The 17,641-nt window shown below is 57.9% G+C and overlaps 5 protein-coding genes across 5 annotated transcripts; 1 reads left to right on the forward strand and 4 right to left on the reverse strand.

Annotated features, from left to right (window-relative positions):
* Nucleotides 1-394: 394 nt before the first annotated feature.
* Nucleotides 395-2,708, reverse strand: DCS_01862 (Lecithin:cholesterol/phospholipid:diacylglycerol acyltransferase; the record flags this gene model as incomplete). Its single annotated transcript, XM_040799193.1, has 2 exons — nucleotides 395-2,634; nucleotides 2,687-2,708. 2 exons carry the CDS (start codon nucleotides 2,706-2,708, stop codon nucleotides 395-397), a joined length of 2,262 nt encoding a protein of 753 aa, XP_040660076.1.
* A 1,116-nt stretch (nucleotides 2,709-3,824) lies between these two features.
* On the reverse strand, nucleotides 3,825-5,788 carry DCS_01863 (pyruvate decarboxylase; the record flags this gene model as incomplete). Its single annotated transcript, XM_040799194.1, has 4 exons — nucleotides 3,825-4,125; nucleotides 4,182-4,708; nucleotides 4,792-5,498; nucleotides 5,602-5,788. 4 exons carry the CDS (start codon nucleotides 5,786-5,788, stop codon nucleotides 3,825-3,827), a joined length of 1,722 nt encoding a protein of 573 aa, XP_040660077.1.
* A 1,105-nt stretch (nucleotides 5,789-6,893) lies between these two features.
* On the reverse strand, nucleotides 6,894-7,534 carry DCS_01864 (augmenter of liver regeneration; the record flags this gene model as incomplete). The annotated part of the gene is made up of 2 exons (XM_040799195.1): nucleotides 6,894-7,374; nucleotides 7,431-7,534. 2 exons carry the CDS (start codon nucleotides 7,532-7,534, stop codon nucleotides 6,894-6,896), a joined length of 585 nt encoding a protein of 194 aa, XP_040660078.1.
* A 1,402-nt stretch (nucleotides 7,535-8,936) lies between these two features.
* DCS_01865 (Spindle associated) lies at nucleotides 8,937-12,921 on the forward strand (the record flags this gene model as incomplete). Its single annotated transcript, XM_040799196.1, has 2 exons — nucleotides 8,937-12,550; nucleotides 12,615-12,921. 2 exons carry the CDS (start codon nucleotides 8,937-8,939, stop codon nucleotides 12,919-12,921), a joined length of 3,921 nt encoding a protein of 1,306 aa, XP_040660079.1.
* Nucleotides 12,922-13,535: 614 nt separating this feature from the next.
* DCS_01866 (metacaspase CasA) lies at nucleotides 13,536-16,933 on the reverse strand (the record flags this gene model as incomplete). Its single annotated transcript, XM_040799197.1, has 9 exons — nucleotides 13,536-13,561; nucleotides 13,631-13,800; nucleotides 14,243-14,681; nucleotides 14,764-15,150; nucleotides 15,226-15,322; nucleotides 15,417-15,478; nucleotides 15,587-16,503; nucleotides 16,714-16,799; nucleotides 16,862-16,933. The coding sequence occupies 9 exons, from the start codon at nucleotides 16,931-16,933 to the stop codon at nucleotides 13,536-13,538; spliced, it is 2,256 nt and encodes a 751-aa protein (XP_040660080.1).
* Between the last annotated feature and the right edge of the window lie 708 nt (nucleotides 16,934-17,641).

The following is a 17,641-nucleotide window of genomic DNA, read 5'->3' on the forward strand; positions in this document are numbered from 1 at the left end:
AATGCGTGGTACATGATTTGATTGTTCCAAGAACACGCCGAAGCAACCCCCCTTCCCCCGCCGCTGCCGACGGAAATCAACTGGAGCGGCAACAAGAGCACCCACAGTACGTCACGGCGGATTCACAACGCCAGACCAGGTCAGCGGCGATGCAGGCAAGGCACGCCTTCGTCGGTGCGGAGAATCTACCATGCTTCATCATCTGCCCTTTCCCGCGGCAGGTCCACAAACGATGCGAGTGTCAAGTACAAAGTGCCAACCGGATGGATGCATGAGTGATCCTCAGAAGCCCACGCTCAACGATGGTCAGTCACGGCGACAGCGCGCATGGAGAATCAACTGACGGTCCATCCATTTTCTATGCCTTTCCCGCCGCCGGTCCCCGCTCCCGCCGTTAAGCTTCGTCCTCCTCGTACACCTTCACCTTGGCAGCATACTCGCGGATGTTGCTCACGATGTAGTCCGAGATGGTCTCGCCCTTGCCGGCGGCGACGCGCAACACGAGCTCGTTGAGGTTCTGGCGGCCGAGAATGTCCACGTGGTCGGCCGTGTTGGGCCCGCCTCTCGGGTTGAACCTCTCCGGCTCGTGCGGCATCTCGACGACGGTGATCTTGGATCCCGCCGGGTTGTATCGCTTGATGTGCCAGCCGCGGTTGCACATGTAGCCCGTGCTCAGCAGGTTGACCGTCCCGTCCCCCTCGCCCAAGATGACGCCGCGATCGACCTCGCCCTCGGTGAGGCCCGTGTCGATGGTGAAGTTCAAGCCCGACGACGCGGCCGGGTCGGGCGCCCGGTAGTAGTAGGCCCGTTCCGTCGGCTTCCCGACGCCGTAGAAGCAGTAGATCTTCAGGTTCGGCGCCCTGGGAAGTCTCGACTCGAGCGGGTTGATCCACTTCCTCGGGTCGTCCTCGTTCCGCTCCACCTCGGCGGCCGTATGGGCGACGGCGTGGGAGTAGCTTCCCATGACGTGGTTCCGGTACCAGTCCTCGGTCGTGTTCATGAGGTGCGACAGCGAGTCCTCGACGGTAAAGTTCCTGCTCGGCGTCGTCCAGTTGGCGCCGACCTTGAAGTTGAGGAGCGAGCCGTACGAGAAGGACTGGTCGGCCAGGTCGTCGGGCGCCCAGCCGAGGTCGCCCCAGACGGCGTTGCCTCCGAGCGGGAGCATCGACGAGATGCCGGGCATGGCGCGGAAGATCTCGGCCCGCTCCTCGCGCTTGAGGAACTTTTCCAGCCCGTATATGGCGAAGGCGTTGAGCTGAGCCGTGTCGCGCATCTCGCCCGACAGGACGGCCGTCAGGCCCTTGACGGCGCCGAGCAGGCAGCCGCTGATGTTGATCCACGAGTCGACGTGGCGATCGACCCAATCCTGGCCGCCGCCGCCTCCCTTATCGGACTGCACCCAGTGGAAGAAGTAGAAGACGACCTGGCTGCCCATGCTGTGGGAGGCCAGGACGACCTTTCTGCCGTCGACGGCGACGGCCGTCTCGATGTACGACTTTAGCCGCGTGAAGTACCGGTCCCTGAACTCGAGATTGGGGTAGGACAGGCGCCAGTCGTAGGCGGCCGTGAAGGAGTTGGTGGGGTCGTAGCCGATGGTCGCCAGGTTCTCGAAGATCTTGTTCCAGATCCAGTAGCCCGTGATGAAGAAGTCGGTGGCGTCGAACCCCTGGGCCGCGCGAAGCTTGATCGCCGGCGGGTCGAGGCCCGTCTTCTTGTCGAGCATGATGTGCCTCTTCCAGACCTCCTTGTCGAGGACGAGGGCTCTCATCATCGTCCAGCTTCCCCAGAGACGCTTCCGGAAGTACTGCCTCGACACGTTGGCGGTACCCCAGGATTCGAGGCCGGTGGAGATGACGCCGGGCACCATGATCATGGCGTGGTGGGCGCCGAGGCCGTCGGCGCGAGCCTTGAGGCCGACGGAGAAGGAGTCGTACGAGTCCGTCACCTCGCGCTCGCCCTGGACGAGATCGCGCATGTCCCTCACGAGACCGGCGGGGAGCACGTCGAAGAGGCTGTCCATGGTGAGGTCGCCGAACTCGGGAAAGTCGATGAGATCGTTGCTTTTGGCGAAGAAGCCGGCGGCGATGAGGCCGAAGAGACTGCCGAGAAGGAAGATGAAGGTGTTGCGGCGCTTGCGCGTCTTGGGAACGCGCTCGACGACGTGGACGTGGTGGCGGCCCTTGGGCCGCTTGGCCTTGCAGTCCTCGAGCTCGGAGCATTCATCCTCGGCCGTCACCGTCGCCGGCGGCGGGACGCGGCGTCGCAACGTCGTCGTCATGACGGGAGACGGAGATGTCGTCGAGCCTGCTGCTCGGCCCGTCCTTCTCTCCAGAGCGGGCGAGGGTTGCCGTGAAGTGTCGGGCCAACCTTTGCGTCGGCGCGTTGGACGGGATTGTCGAGATCCCGCCTGCAGCCAAGGATTGCGGATGGGGGCGACGACGACAGCAGCCGAGGGTGACACGGCGCGTGTCGTGGCAACGTTGCGCACCTTGTTCAAAGCAAGAAGCCATTGGAGGGCAGAGGAGCGAGGAAAGGGGACTAAAGGGAAGGGGGGGAGGAGGCTGGTGCCTGCAATCCAATGTCTGGGAGTCGGGCCATGTGCTTGTCCACCAGGTAGGTGCGATCCACCAGCGACTGCCCTTGGGTTGGCAGCGGCAAGAACGGGTGGGTAGGCACTTGCACCAACCAGTGGCAGCACCTGGCTCCATACTGTACACTTGAGTAAGTACTTGCACTAATGGTAGTTCCAGCAGGCACATGTATACCTGTTATATCACCGGTAATATCCCAATACAGTACTTATCTATGGGTACATCTGGTTCCTGGCCTGACTGCAGTTGCAAGTACTTGCATACATTTATTCGCCATCCAGAATGTGCACCGAAAAGTAATACTTACGGTCGTACTTAAATACTTACTGTACATGTAGGTGTACATGTTCTCAAGTACTGTACAGTACTTACTCCGTACAGTAATAATACAACTACGTGCTACACAAGTCATGAACTTACGGAGAACAATACTGCGGCATACCATACAACGGCACCAGGCACCAGCGAAGCCGACAGCCGTACTTAGTTAGGTACTAGGTATGCTTGCAAGCAGTAAGTATATTCTCACTAGTATACACCGTACTACTACAGTGCAGTAAGTATAGTACAGAAATACTGTACGGAGTACTTGCACAAGTACTTACTTGTACAACTACAGTGCTCCGAAGATTTTACGCACTCCCTCCCATAGTATCCTTGCAGGCAGTATATTCTCACTAAGTATACACCGTACAACTACTCTGTACAGTACAGTGTGCTTGCACAAGTACTTGTACAACAACTACTCCGAGAATTTTACTTATGCACTCCCTCCCAGAGTATCATGAATACCAACTGACTGTAAGTACTTGTAATTTCTACCATCCAAGCAAGTGCTTGAGTGTACTGTATGTTTTCACCTACATCAATAAGTAGGTGTAATTACTTACTCGTACGTCTGGCACGTAGCACGCACTAGTGGCATAATTACAAGGACGCAGTCCCTTGGTTCGGCTTGCGATGCCACCCCTCCGCTCAACGCAAGCTAACCAGCCGTGGCATTGCACGCTCCCTTCCCAATCTCGACGACGCTGAGAACAAAACACCCCGCCGAGATGAGGTGTGCAAAATACCAGTTGTGCGGCGGGTCGTGACTTCGGCACGCAAGAGGGCAAGCAACACCAGGCGCCGCATGGTTCGTTTGCAACGTCGGCGCATTCATGAATGCAAGCAGCCGTCGGTGGCACCCCGCAGGCGACAGACCGCCGTACAAGTACAAAATCGTCCAGCAAGCTACTTCGTTCTTGCGTTGACATTGGCACTCGCCTGCGCCGTCGTGACCAATGCTCGTGGTGCATCCTGCTTCGGCATGTGCAACTCGACAAACTGGAGGCACGCGGCTCGGTTGAAGTCGGCATCGGTCAGCAGCCTGTTCAGCTCATCCTTGGTTTTGACGGTAATCTTGCGACACGTCTCCTGTCCGCCGAAGACGTCGACGACATTCTTGTAGTTCCATTTCCAAATGTCGTTGTATTCGGCCTCCATGCCGTGGATGAAGCGCTCGATCGTGTAGCCGTCGTTGCAGAGGACAAATCTCGCGCAAAGAGTCAGCCTTCACCCTTGGCCTCTACGCAGCCTGGGGAGACGTACATGATGGGCGTCAGGCCGTGACGGATCATGGTGCTGACCTCCTGGGCCGTGAGCTGGAATGAACCGTCGCCGACGAACAGGATGGTCCTGCGATGGCGGCCCGCATCCCTCGTCGCCAGGGCAGCACCCTGGCAGGCGCCGACGGACCACCCGATGCTCCCCCAGAGCACCTGACTGAGCGCCGTGACGCCTTTGGGGAACTTCGTGTCCCATATGCCAAAGTTGGACGTTCCCGTCTCCGTGACGACGATGTCGTTCTCGACGAGAAACTCGCCTATTCGTGGCCAGAGCCAAGCCTGGGTGATGGTCTCGGAGCCGTCGGCCTTGACCTCCACGTCCTTCCAGGCGGAAGGAGATGGCTGCGCGGCGAGCTTGCTGGCGTCTACCCTGTCGATGACCTTTCGCAGCACGCCCTTCATGCGAACACCCGGGTAGGTCGAGTACCGAGCGATGCAATGGTCGCTGTGAAAGTCGATGGTGTGGAGCTGAGATGTTCTGTAGGAAAAACCCGCCGTGTTGAAGTCGCTCTGCGTCATCCGTCGTGAGCGCACACGACCCGGTGCGGGAGCCTCCGGGGGGGGGGGGGGGGGGGAAACGCGGGTCACGTTACCTTGAGGGCACCGATGGAGAGAATGAGGTCCGACGACTCGACGAGTTCCTTGACCTTTGGTGGGTAAGATCCCACGCCGGCGTAGACACCTCCGTAGTTGGGATGCTGCTCGTTGACGGCGCCCTTGCCCATCGGCGTCACGAAGACGGGCAGGTTCGTCTTGTCGACGAGGCCGTGCACCTCGTCCAGCACGCGATGGCGAATGGCACAGGCGTCGACGAGGATGACGGGACGCTTGGCCGAGACGAGGTACTTGAGAACGACGTCCACGACGTAGTCCTCTCGCTCCGGCTCGTTTTGGCACTCGGAAAGGTCCAGCGGCGTCCTCAGCCGCGAGCCCTCAATCTTGGCCTGCACCGTGTCGGTGGGCAGCATGATGTAGACGGGCCGGGAGCGCACCCAGCACTGGTGCAGAGCATGATCTATCTGTGCCGCCACCTCGGACGGGTTGTTGAGCTTGGCAACGTCGCACGAGATGCCGGCGCTCATGTTGGCGAAGACGTTGAAGTCGCCATTGCCGAGCGTGTGGTGGAGAAGCATCCCGTCACGCTGGGAGATGGTCGACGGGCACCCGACAATGTGCACGACGGGGATTTGCTCCGAATAGGCGCCGGCGACGCCGTTGATGGCCGACAGCTCACCCACGCCAAACGTGGTGATGAGGGCCGCCATCTTGTTGATGCGGGCATAGCCATCGGCCGCGTACGCTGGGGAGCAAGCATCAGCCTGAGATCCGCCTCGCCATCGTCATCCACCCGACCCTTCGACTGTCCGTCCGGACCGCCGACCTCGGGAGGCTAGCTTGCGTACCGGCATTGAGCTCATTCACGCTGCCAACCCACTTGAGCCCGCATTGTGGCAGATAGTCCAGAGCAACGAGATTGTAGTCTCCGGGGACGCCGTGGACGGAGCGAACGCCGAGTTCGTACAGTCGGCGAAAGAGATACTCGGCCACGTCAACCGGCTGCTTGAGGGATTGGACCCTGATGTCTGTCATGGCTGCTCACTGCACTCGGTTCGCTTTGGCGGAGGGATGGGCGAAGAGACGCAGGACGGAGAGAGAGCAAATGTAGATGGACACTTGCATGTGCAGGAAGCAGGAAGCTGCCGGGTGGCGAGGATGGGCAGCATGGCAGGCTACGGATATGTTGGGAAGGCGGGTGTTGGGGAGGGTTATCGACGCGGCAAATGGCGCACGCAGGCCGCTTCCGACGTACAGCAGCTACCAAGAGGCACGCTCCGTGGCGGGCCGAATACAACGGCGGGTGGCATGATTTACGGCCGAGGCCAGGCTTGGAATCAGCTGGCATCTGCATGCGTACGTACAGTACTTGCAGGTGTAAGTGCTGCTGCTGCGGCTCTCAAGCAACCCCATCTGAAGTGGGCGGGCATCCGGCAATACTGCGTCTGGAGGTACCAAAACGTACAACCTCGTACTTGAACTCGGACAGGAGCAACCTATCGCCACTACAAGTAATTGCGTGAAAATGAGGTAATAATTGATTGCAGACTCGGCGACTCAATCCCTGCTGCTGGGAAAGCCGCTTGGCTGGCTGTATGACGAGAACATTACGGAGTGCCAAAAGTACTGCATACAGTAGGTGCGTGCCACTGTAGCTAGCTCCTAGCACAGTACGAAGGTGCCTACTAAGTACTAGGTAATTATTAATACTACTAAGGTTGTTGGTACGGTACTGACCACTACAGGAGGTAGGTAGCAAGTACAGTACCTACCTAGTAAGTACTATAGTACTTGTCTGTTGGGACAACAAATACGGTGTATTTTAGTAGTAAGTAGGCCCCTAGAATACTGTACTGTACTCAAGAAAGCACCAAGCAACGAATAATTACCACCTGATGGACTTTGGTCTCCGCCAACGTGCTTGGGTGCAGCGTGCTGAAGACGGGAATGCAACTAATATATTACAGTACATGTGCCCGCATCTACTGGTACAGGTACTGGACATACTGCCAAGCAGGTGCTAATGGTACATATTTTACAGAATGTACAGAGTACATGTAGGAACAATGATCGCAGGGCTACTGGGGACAAAGGCTCGCCTCCGACGAGGCTGCTGGTCGTAGACAGTGGCAGGCCGACCTCAGTCGCATCTGCCGTCTTTCCACCCAGTCCGCCACCGCTCCTCCCACCTCGAGCAGTCAAACTCGGGCTTCCCGAGCTTGCGATTCACGTCATTGTGTGCCCCGCACAGCCACTTGCCGAATTCGTCGCGGCTTGTCACCCGTGGCACCTCGCGGCCCAAGTAGGCCCGGAAATCCTCGGCGCATACCCAGCATGGATACAGCTTGGAGAAGAGACTGACGAAGCCTGTAAGATCTGACTGCTGCGAGCGAGACGGTGCTTCGGGATAGTTGGCGGCGATGGAGTGGAGGACGGTCCAGGCGCTGCGTCCCAGCACTTCGACGTCGGGCGGGCAGTCAGGCGGCGGAGTCGACGTTGCTGAGGCTGTCATCTCGGCGACAGCTGCCCTCACGCTACCGCCGCCCTCACCGCCACCGCCCTGCTTGGCCTTTTCCCTTGTTTGCGCAGCCCACGCGGCAAAGGAGGTACAGCTTCGGCACCTGCGGCTCCCAGTCAGAATTCGGCATCACCGTCAGGCCATTCGGCAGACACCCACGGCTTGCCGTCTTTCCCGAGCACAACACCCTTGGGGAACTTCTTGGGACCCGCGACGACCGCATCGTCGGCGTTTGCGTTGTGCGTTGCAATCTCTTCCGCCATTCTGCAACGACGACGATTGGGTGATGGCCCGAAACCTCGCCTTCAACGTCGGGTAGGTGGGTGACTAATGGGAGAACGTCGCCTTTCCGACAAGAGGCGATGCGCAAGCTGCCGCCGGCCAATGACAACACGTGAACAATGCCTATGCTGCGGTCATCAGAATGAGTTAGCGAGCTGACATGAGGGGTTTTGGTAAGTGATCGTACATGTTCGAGTGCGAGATGCAGAATCACTAGCCAAGCAGGGTAGATGGCACACACGTAATGTATCAAGAATGAATCTAGCAAGAGCACCAAGTTCCATTACGGAGGAGGTGGTAGTGCTAGGCTAGTATTTGGGCAGCCATGATTCAGCAGTTAGGGTAGTGCCTTGGTTCGGTGTACAGTACTTGTACGTGTACCGAGCACACGAACTTGTACAGTACATGCACGGAATACTTGGACAAGAAATAGTACGGAGTATTGCGAAGTACAGTAATTACTCCGTACGGATAACTGTACGGATAGTCGTATGGAATACATGCACTCCGTACTCCGTACTTGCAGTACAAGAAAATGTACTGTAAGTACTGTATTACTTACGTAGTATAAGTACTCGTACAGTACCTAGTAGCTAGGTGCCAAGCATACGTACTTGTACTGTAAGTACTTAGGTACAGTAGTTGTACAACGTGCTCCTTACTTGTACTCTCCGCAGGTATTACTCCGTACAAGTACTCCGTACTTGCAGTATGTTGGATTTCGGTACCTACAGTACTGTAGATACGCAGTTTTGCTGTGCTCCGAAAATGTCACGTCTAGTCATATTACTGTACTAACTACTCCGTAGCACCAAGATACCTACCTAGTAGGTACTTAGTTAGGTACCTGTAGCAGTGATAAGTATCCTGCAGGTACTCCGTATTCCGTACTCCGTACTCCGTACTCCGTACCTAAATTTGCGTCCCCCTAGTCCCAACTAGGGATGCAAGTAAACAAGGAACCTCGACAGCAAACGCGACTCCTCACTGTGTCGTCACGTAACTTATATTACTACGATATTCTTATACTGTACGCCTACGGAGTACGTGCCTACTAGTAGTACAGTGCATTTCTACACAGTATGCGCGACGACTCGCCAACTTCGTACGAACACGAAATTACTTCCAACAGCAGCATCCTTTTCCCTCCTGGACCAGTACGAGCGACTCAACTGCAGCTGGCCACTTCGACAACCTCTCATCCTCCGTCGCACGTCGCACGCTTTCGTCGTACCCACGCGGCTGGCCTTCCCCAAGATGCAGCGTGAATCCGAACAAGCCACGACAAGCTGCATCTCCTACGATTATTGAACGTGCATTCACCGACGCTTGGCATTTCGACGCCCTTCGACCACCTCGACACCCGTCCAGACGCCTACCGCCATGGGTCAGCCGACGTTCAGCGCCGCTCTCGACACGCCGAAAACGAACGTCGGGGACGCGACTTTCCTTCACCGAGCGCCTGATTTTGCCGACATTTCCCAAGAGGCATCCTTTCAGTCTCCGGCCAAGGATGGATACCTCGCCCCCCATCTTCGAAAAGGCCTGGATCTCCGGACCCCTCGACCGAGGGGACCCTTTGCCGATCGACGAAACTTGCCTGCCAGCGTTGGCGGCGCCGAGTTCACGCCCATGTTGAAATCGGCCACGAGGAACAGTGCGCGACGTCGTGGAAAGGAGAATGGCGGTGGCATCCCGAACACGCCCGCCCTGTCTCGCATCGAAGAAGATGACATGACTCCCGTTCCCCGCATGGACACGTCCGTGTACCCAAACCACTCGTACGTGGACAACACATTGCCTCAGCTTGATAGCAGTAGCGTTGCGTCAACCCCGATGGCATTCCAGCCGCGTCGCTCCGATGACAAGGGTCCTTTGCAGGACGGAAACCAGCTATCGCTGCGTGAGCAGGAGAATGTTATTGATAGGATAGAAAAGGAAAATTTTGGCCTAAAGCTCAAGATACATTTTCTCGAGGATGCGCTTCGGAAGGCAGGCCCCGGCTTTAGCGAGGCTGCCCTGAAAGAAAACACGGAGCTCAAGGTGGACAAAGTCACGATGCAACGGGAGCTTCATCGGTACAAGAAGCACCTGACGTCGGCTGAACGCGATCTAGAGACGTACCGCCAGCAAATGCTGGAGCTACAAGACAAGGCCCAACGCAAGTCCGGCAACGAAGATGAAGCCATCGAACTGGACCGACTCCAGAAGACGTTGCAGGAAAGGGACGCCGACATTGACGAACTTCAACGTCAACTAGATCAATCCCAGCACGACCAAGATGATGCGGAAAGGTTCAAGGACAACATCGAAGACCTGGAGGCCGAGGTGCGCGAGAAAGACCGATTGATTACGGAGCGGGACGACGAACTTGATGATCTCCGCGAGAGGCTAGCCGATGCCGAAGCCAAGGCCGACGATTTTCAGCGAAGAATGGACGAGCTGGAGCAGACGGACCAGCAGACTGGGGCACTGGAGCAGGCAAAGGAGACGATTGAATATTTGGAGCAGAACATTCGGCGCCTCGAGGAGGAGCTCGATCAGGTCAAGGAAAAGTCCGAGGATGCCGTCTCGGAGCGCGAGAGAGCCGAGAAAGACTTGGAAGAGCTCCAGGAAGAGATGGCAAACAAATCTGTCGTCACCAAGGGCCTGTCGCGTCAGATCGATGAGAAAGTCGTCCGGTTGCAAGATGAACTAAACGCCTCTGCCAAGGAGTACGCCATGCTGGAGAAGGAACTCGCCAGAACCAACGAAGAAAATGCTCAACTCCAAAGTATGGTGAAGGAGATGCGACAGGAAAGGAACCATGCTGAGCAAGTGACCGAGTCCGACAACGTTCGTGCTAGCAAGCTCGAGGCCGAACTATTGAGGGTGGCCGATGAGAGAGATTCGCTGCAGTCTCGTCACGATACCCTCGCGAAAAAGTCAGAATCTCTGGAGGATGAGGTTGCAAGGCTGGAAAGAGAGCTCGAGGATGTTGAGCAGAGCCTATCGCAAGAACGAGAACTCGCTCTCACCGCCGAGAAGGATCTGCGCAACCAATACCAAAATGAGATTGAACGGCTCATGGAGGAAGTATCGAATTTGCAAGCCGAAATACAAGAGAAAGACAACCTTTACGATAACGACAGCGAAAAATGGGAAAATGACAAGCACGCTCTGACGTCGGAACGTGAGAGGGCCGAGGAGAAGGTTCGCGGCCTTGAAAGAACAATCGACCGCCTTCGAGAAGCAGCAGGAAGCTTGTCCGACAAGGAGTCGAAGGTGAAGGAGGCTGTCGAGAGCGAGATGGCGCGACATAAGAGCGAGGAGTCAGTCATGACCCGGCAGATTGATGACTTGCAGGAGGCTCTGGAGATGCGCCAAGCGCTCCTGACGAGCCTGCGAAATGACCTTTCGACGGCCCGGGACGAGCTTCGACAAACGCAGGTGGATTACCAAGTCCAGGCGAACAAAGTCATGTCGCTGGAGGATGAGCTCGCGCTTCTTCAATCGCAACGGAGCGGAAACGCGAACCAGGAGCTCGCGGCAGCCAAGCATGAGCGCGACGAGCTCCGGCATCAACTTGAGCAAATGATCGACGCGGCACGCGATGAGCCTCTGGATAACGGCTCCCGACCTCTCACGGAGTTGAAATTCCGTCAAGAGAAACAACCTTTGGCCGAAGCATCTCGACTGGAGAAAGTGGCGGAGGACAACCGGTCGTTGCGCGATCAGCTCGCGAAGCTCGCTTCTGAACTCCGCTCCACCGGCACATCCCTAGCTGAAGCGAGAGCGGAGCGCGACGAGCTTGATGGCCAGCTTCGCCGAGCAGGCTCTCACGACGATGACCGCCCGCAGGTAGATCAAGAGCGATTGGATCTTCGAACTGCCAAGATGAAGCTCGATATCGAGGTCCGACGCCTCAAGAACGAGAACAAGGCGTTGCTCGAGCAGGGTGCTGCGCTGGAGAAGACGCTTGAAGATGAGATGGAGAGGGCGACAAGCGAAGAGGATCGAATCGGCCGAGAGCTCTTGCAGCTTCAGGCAAGGATGCGGCAAGCTTCGTCTTTGAGCAGCCACGACCTGGGCGAAGCTCGCAGAACGATTCGAGAACTTGAGCGTCGCCTAGAGGATCTCCAAGGTCAGCTTGCGATTGCCCCGGGCACCAATGACGGACACGACGATGCCGAGCTATCGATGATACGAAAGGAACTAAGTGCCTCGCGGCAAAGGGAGCTCGAATTTCTGCGACAGGATGCCGCTCACCGAGATGTCGTCGAGGATCTCAAGGGGCAAATTGCCAATCTCGAGCGTCGATTGCTCGATGAGCAGGTCCATCAACCTCCATCGCCAGTCACGTTGGGCCACAGGTCAGTCGGCGATCTCGAGAGACGACTCAGTGACCTCGAAGACCAGAAGGTCGTTCTGGAAGAGGTCCTGGTGGATGCGAGACAACAAGCCGAAGAGATGACGGCGCAGCACGAACAGACTGTGCGGCACCTGAAGCACAAGGTACGTAAGGCAGAGAAAGAGCGCAAGGCCGTGGCAGCCTCGCGGGCGGCAGACGATCAACAAGGTTGCCATCTGCGGGAGAAGCAGGTTGAGATCGAGAACCTGGAACACGACATCCATCGACAGCAAGAACTCATCGATGGCCTCGTCATGTCTGAGGCTGCATTGAGGCGCAAGCTCGAACGGGCCCGCAACGACCGAGCGGCCTACCGCATGACGGCCGAGAAGCTCCAGCGCGACATTTCCCATCTCAAGCCTTGGGCACCGCCGTCAGCGGCTTCAGATCGTGCTGCTCTCGTCAAGTACGGCGAAACGGACGAGGTCGTCGGCACCGTCGTCCGGGCAGCCGAGGGAGCCGAGGAGCGTCACAAGAAGGAGATTCGTGGCATGGTGATGCAGATGGAGTGGATGCAGGCTCGGTGGGAGCGCGAAGTGTCCCTGCGGTCCGATGCTGCGTTTGCGAAGAACTTTGTCCAGCTGCAACTCAATGTCGCCAACGCTTGGTATGTTTCTTTCCCTCACGGCCCTTCAACGGTTGACCAGGCTAACGTCTCCCTCCAATGACAGCAACAAGGCGCAGCTCCGAGAACTCGAGCACATTCGCACCGGCATCCTTCAAAGTCGCAAGCCTCTGGCCATCGCCACCTCGACCAGTCTCGATTTGAAGGCGAACGGCACGGACGGCCGAACAGTAACTTCTATCCGGCCCTTCTTGATCGCCGCACGCTTCGTCGCCCGAATGGCCATTTCAGCACGTGGCTGGGCCAAGCAAGAAGCCGTTCGGCGTGAACTTGTCAAGGTGGCAGAGGAGCAGCGTCGTGTTAAGCGGTCGAAGCGGCTCAGAGTGGTGCGCACAACGGGAAGCGAGTGCTGAGCCTGATTCTGCCGTTCCTCTCTCGTGTGTTTGCCGACAGATTTCGGTGGCACACCAGCTCTACCTACAATGTTTGTACCTGGAAATGCATCGAGCGTCTGGCAGGTTTCCTTTCGCAGCGTTCCAATATCAGCAAGTCATCTTTCTCTTTCTTAGGATAGCAACCGACTCCCCGGAGGATGAGGGAAGGGTGTCACCATGAGCGAGCATCACACAGACGTCTATAGACGTCCCGGCGTTGGGGGAAAATGTATTGTCAAGATCGAATGAGGGTGGGTTCTCCATCAGCCGCGTATTATTTTCATCGCACCCGAATGTGGCTACATCATTCAGGGGCGATGTCTAGACAACTATATACTAGGATGGATGGCGAGATTGTGAGCGCCATGTCGCTCACTCGCATCATTCTCATGACGACCAATTACTTTTTGAGCAAAACTGCAACGGCAAACGCTGAAAAGCATGAGGAACAATGACGCGTGTGCTTCCATCGCCCGGCCCGGCAAAGCGAACGACTCACTCCTTTTCCTTCTCTGCTTCCCGTGGCGAAAGTATATCCAACTCGTGACATGGTCCCGCCGTCGTCACCGCATCCACTAGGGACACCTAAACGTCTACATGACGAACAGCAGATTTGTGTCTAGGGAGTCGAATCGTTAGATTAAGCAGTTGGTGGCGTTGCTGCGTCGCGCGACAGGTGAAAACGTACTCAGTGGGTGGCTGCACGAGAGTTGCGGCTTTTGCGTGTACTTGGTAGCCAGCTCATCTCGGATGCTGTTGAGCAACTGCACGTAGCTTTGCTGCGGGTTCTTCCTCAGCGCCGTGACAAAGGCCCAGGACATGGCACCGGTGGCCTGGGAGGCGATCGTGGCATCGGCCCTGAAGCATGTGTCAGCATGGAGTGCAGAGCAGTGCGGAAGTAAAAAAAAAAAAGTTGCGAGCCAGGGCTGCCGACGGGGGCAAGGCGGCCCTGCTTGAATGGGATGGTGTGCAGTGTCCCCAACACACGCCGTGGCCCTGTGTGGCAGGCTACAACCGCGGCGATGCATTCGATGCCCCAAGGAACGCAACACGACCCAGGCGCAGAGACAAACCAGGTCGAGAGCACTAACTCTCGCCCCGTGCCTCGCACGCTGCCCGCATCGCGGCGTGCATGACAACCAGACGTTGGGCTTGCATCGCACGGCATCCGACATGGAGAGAAAGCGTCACCACCCAGATGGGAATTATCCGAGAACAAAAGAAAGGGGTAGAGTGGAAATCGGGCAAGTGCTTGGGTGCGGCGAAGACAAATGTAGGGCGAGGTCAAGGGAAGACTCACGATGTCTGATCGTCCTTGCTGCCGGAAAGCATGACGACATCGGCAGGGGACGTCTTGGTGGCTATGGCGCGCGTGCGAGCGTCCTCGCCGCTCGTGGCCTTCTTGAAGAAGCTCATGATGTTATTGGCGACGCCGCCGAGGTCGCCCTGGCTGTAGGAGGAAATGACGCCGAGCAAGCCCTGGCCGGCTTCCTTGGCGAGATTGGGCTCCTTCAGGATGCCTTGGGTCGAGTATATGTAGGGGAGGTCGAGGGCGGTGCCGGAATGGCAGGAATCGAAGATGGCGGTCAGCCTCACGCCGCCCTGCAGGGGCCGAACCATGATCCTGTGCATCTCGTCGTCGGTGACGTGGCCAGTTTGGCGGAAATCGACGGGATAGATGACTTCGTCGTACCCGTCGGGTTCGTCACCGTCGAGGTCCTTGGTCTGCCCACCGTGACCTAGGGTAAAAGGCGTCAGTCATGATTCCAAGGGGCGTCAGCTCGGAGCCGGATCTCCTCGCTCGCGGGGGCGTCGGCGTACCGGAGTAGTGGAAGAACAAGGAGTCGTTTGGTCGCGCATCCTTCACGAGCCAATGCATGGCACGCAAGATATTTTGCTTCGTCGGCTGGCTCATGGGATTTTGCTGATCGTCGGTGAGGATCACCATATCCTCCCTCTTGTACCCGAAATGCTCGGCGAGGTAGGCCGTCATGTTCCGCACATCGTTGATGCAGCCTCGGAGCTGGCCGCGCTGGCCGAAGTAGTTGATGCCGATCAACAGAGCCTTCCTGCGACCGGTGCATGCCGAATATCGAAAGGCGTAGCCTTGCGGGGCACCGTGACCGAAATGCTGGGGGCCGGCCGGTGGAGGGGGCGGATTCCCAGGCCGACCTTGGGAATACGGGCTATGCTGCGGCGGAGGTACACCTGGGAGATGATCAGCGGTTGACCTCCTTTCCTTGGCCGGCCAAAGCTGGCGTTGCGGCATCATCCCACCCGTACCTGGACTCGGGAGCGAGCTGTAGGTCGGCTGCGGTGGCGGAGGGTGACTGAACGAGCCGGAGCCGGGACCGGCGAACTGGTGAAGGGGAGACTGCGGCTGGTGTCGGGGAACGTGTCAGCAGCGGAAGCACGGCGGCCATGAATGGAGGTGCGCGTCACGGCCCGGGGAGGGGGTGGAGGGGCATTCTTACATATCCGTAGTTTGACGGAGGTGATTGCTGGTAACCGTACGAGGCATGGGGAGGCGTGTGGCCTTGGTGCGGGTAGGTGCCGAAGCCTTGCTGGGGAGGGCTGCTGCAGGACATGGGACGTCAGCCAGGGACGAGAGGACTTGGTCCGAGGGATGCTCGGGAGAACCCACTGGTAATAGCTGGGTTGATACTGCTGCTGCGGCGGAGGGGCGTAGCCGCCGGCGGGGGCGCCGTAGACGGGGTACGTCGACATGTCGGACTCGGGGTCGTGGCCCTGTCGAGGATGAGGTCGGTCGAACGGCGTCGTCGAGGCCCAGGGTTCGCGGGGTCCTGCGAGGCGCGTCGGCGGCGAATGGGGGCGACGAGGGTCTCGCAAGCAGAGCCGCACTTGGGCCGGTCCGGTCCCGAGGGCTCTGGACGGAGGGCGGGAGCGAGGGATCTTGTAGTATCCTTGACGCGGCGAGGCCTTGGGACGGCAGCAGGTGGGTGGCGGGTGGCGGGCTGGCGGTCGGTGGCGGCAGGCGTTGGAGATGAGGGTCGAGGAGGGGGGAGGCTGAGGCGAGGCGAAGAAGGAGGACGCGACGAGGGTTTCGGGCCGTCGAGGTAGGCGGATGCGGGATGGGGATTCTCAAACGCGGGCACCGATCGAGCGAGGGCTGCCTCGTGTGAAGGTTCGGGAGGCAGAGGCTCGGGAGGCAGAGGCAGAGTCGGGCGGCGCAAAGGGCGGTGAGCCGGGTCGGATTTTTCCCGCAGGGTGCGCGTGGGCAGAGCGGCAGAACTCGAGGGCGATGGGGACGGGGACGCGCACGGGTTATGTCCGGTGACGACGGTCGAAGGTGACGGAGAGCCGGAGCGAGGATGGTCGAGGTTGGAGATGGCTGCAGGCGGAGAGGGTTCGGCGGCGTCGTGGGCAGGACAAGGGGACGAGCGAGGGGAGGAGAATGCCACAGGCGCGTTCCTGGTCAAGGACGGTGACCGAAGGACAGTGTGGGGTGCCGGCGGCGGCGGAAGCGAAGCTAACGTTATGGCTGTGCCTGGCGCCGTCGGAAGAGCACACTGGTACGTACCGACGCATACGAGGCCGTCACTGGGCAGGCACCGTGTTAGCACCCTCCTAGCACCTCCCTAGTGCCCACCTGACCTGGCAATGGGCGGATGGGTAAGAGACAAATGCCAGGTCGATTACTCCGTATTCTTAGCGGCCCTGTATTGAATACGGAGGACTTGCTTGCAGCGCTTGCAAGAACTTGCACATGCGGCATGCGGACGGGTGCACTTGTGTGCCGATGGTAGGTACAAGTAAGTACTGTACTTGTGCTGGTACAAGCACTGTGCTGCATGGTGCAAGTCGGGGCAAGTAAGTGAGCGCTGTTTTACTTGTACCTGTACGGAGTAATTACTTGTCTGAAATTTAGCACCGAGGACTCCTTGTATGATGTACCTACTTGACCAATATTACCACCCGCCGCACGGAGCAAGTACAGTACACCCAGGTACTTGCTTGTGCGCTGCGCCATGTCACCAGGCACTCACGACCAGGTAGGTACATTGTACCGGACATTTACCACGCTGTACCACTACGCGTGCACCTTCTACGAGTACCCGGACTACCGACAACCAGGTCCTGTACATGTACAGTACTTTGTACTTTGAAGCACGAGGGTACGGAGTATTATAGTGCGCCAATCTTTAGTACGTTCACGAGCGTCCTCGCCGGGACGGTACTTACACCTACCTGTACATAATCCATTACAAGGGCAACAAGTACAGTTACTTGTAGTGTATACTTGTATCTGCAGCACAGTGCGGAGTGTGCGCAGAAAAATCTCCATGACGATGTGTTACTTGGCTCTGCAGGTGCTGCCGCCCTACGGCGTAGATGTCCTCTCCATCCCCTTCCATGCCTCCATATGAATGATCCACGCTGACGGCATTCAAAGGCATCACCGACCTCGGTGGGTCGGGACGGTGGTGAAGAGCCCCAGAGCAGGTGCTTCATTCTTGCTCGTCCCGTCGAGTACTACTTGCTTGTACTTGCTCGGTACTTGCACAGTGAATTGCTCCGCAAGTACTTACGGAGCACTTGCATGTCGCGTTCGATGTACGGAGCACTTACGCACTTGGGAATCGCAGCACCGTACGGAGAATCAAGCACAGAACTTACAAACACAACTACTCCGTACAAGGCCAACTAATACATGCACTCACTCGCAAGGAGTGTCGAC

This window comes from Drechmeria coniospora, chromosome 01 (genome assembly GCF_001625195.1).
Source record: "Drechmeria coniospora strain ARSEF 6962 chromosome 01, whole genome shotgun sequence".
NCBI lineage: Eukaryota > Fungi > Ascomycota > Sordariomycetes > Hypocreales > Ophiocordycipitaceae > Drechmeria > Drechmeria coniospora.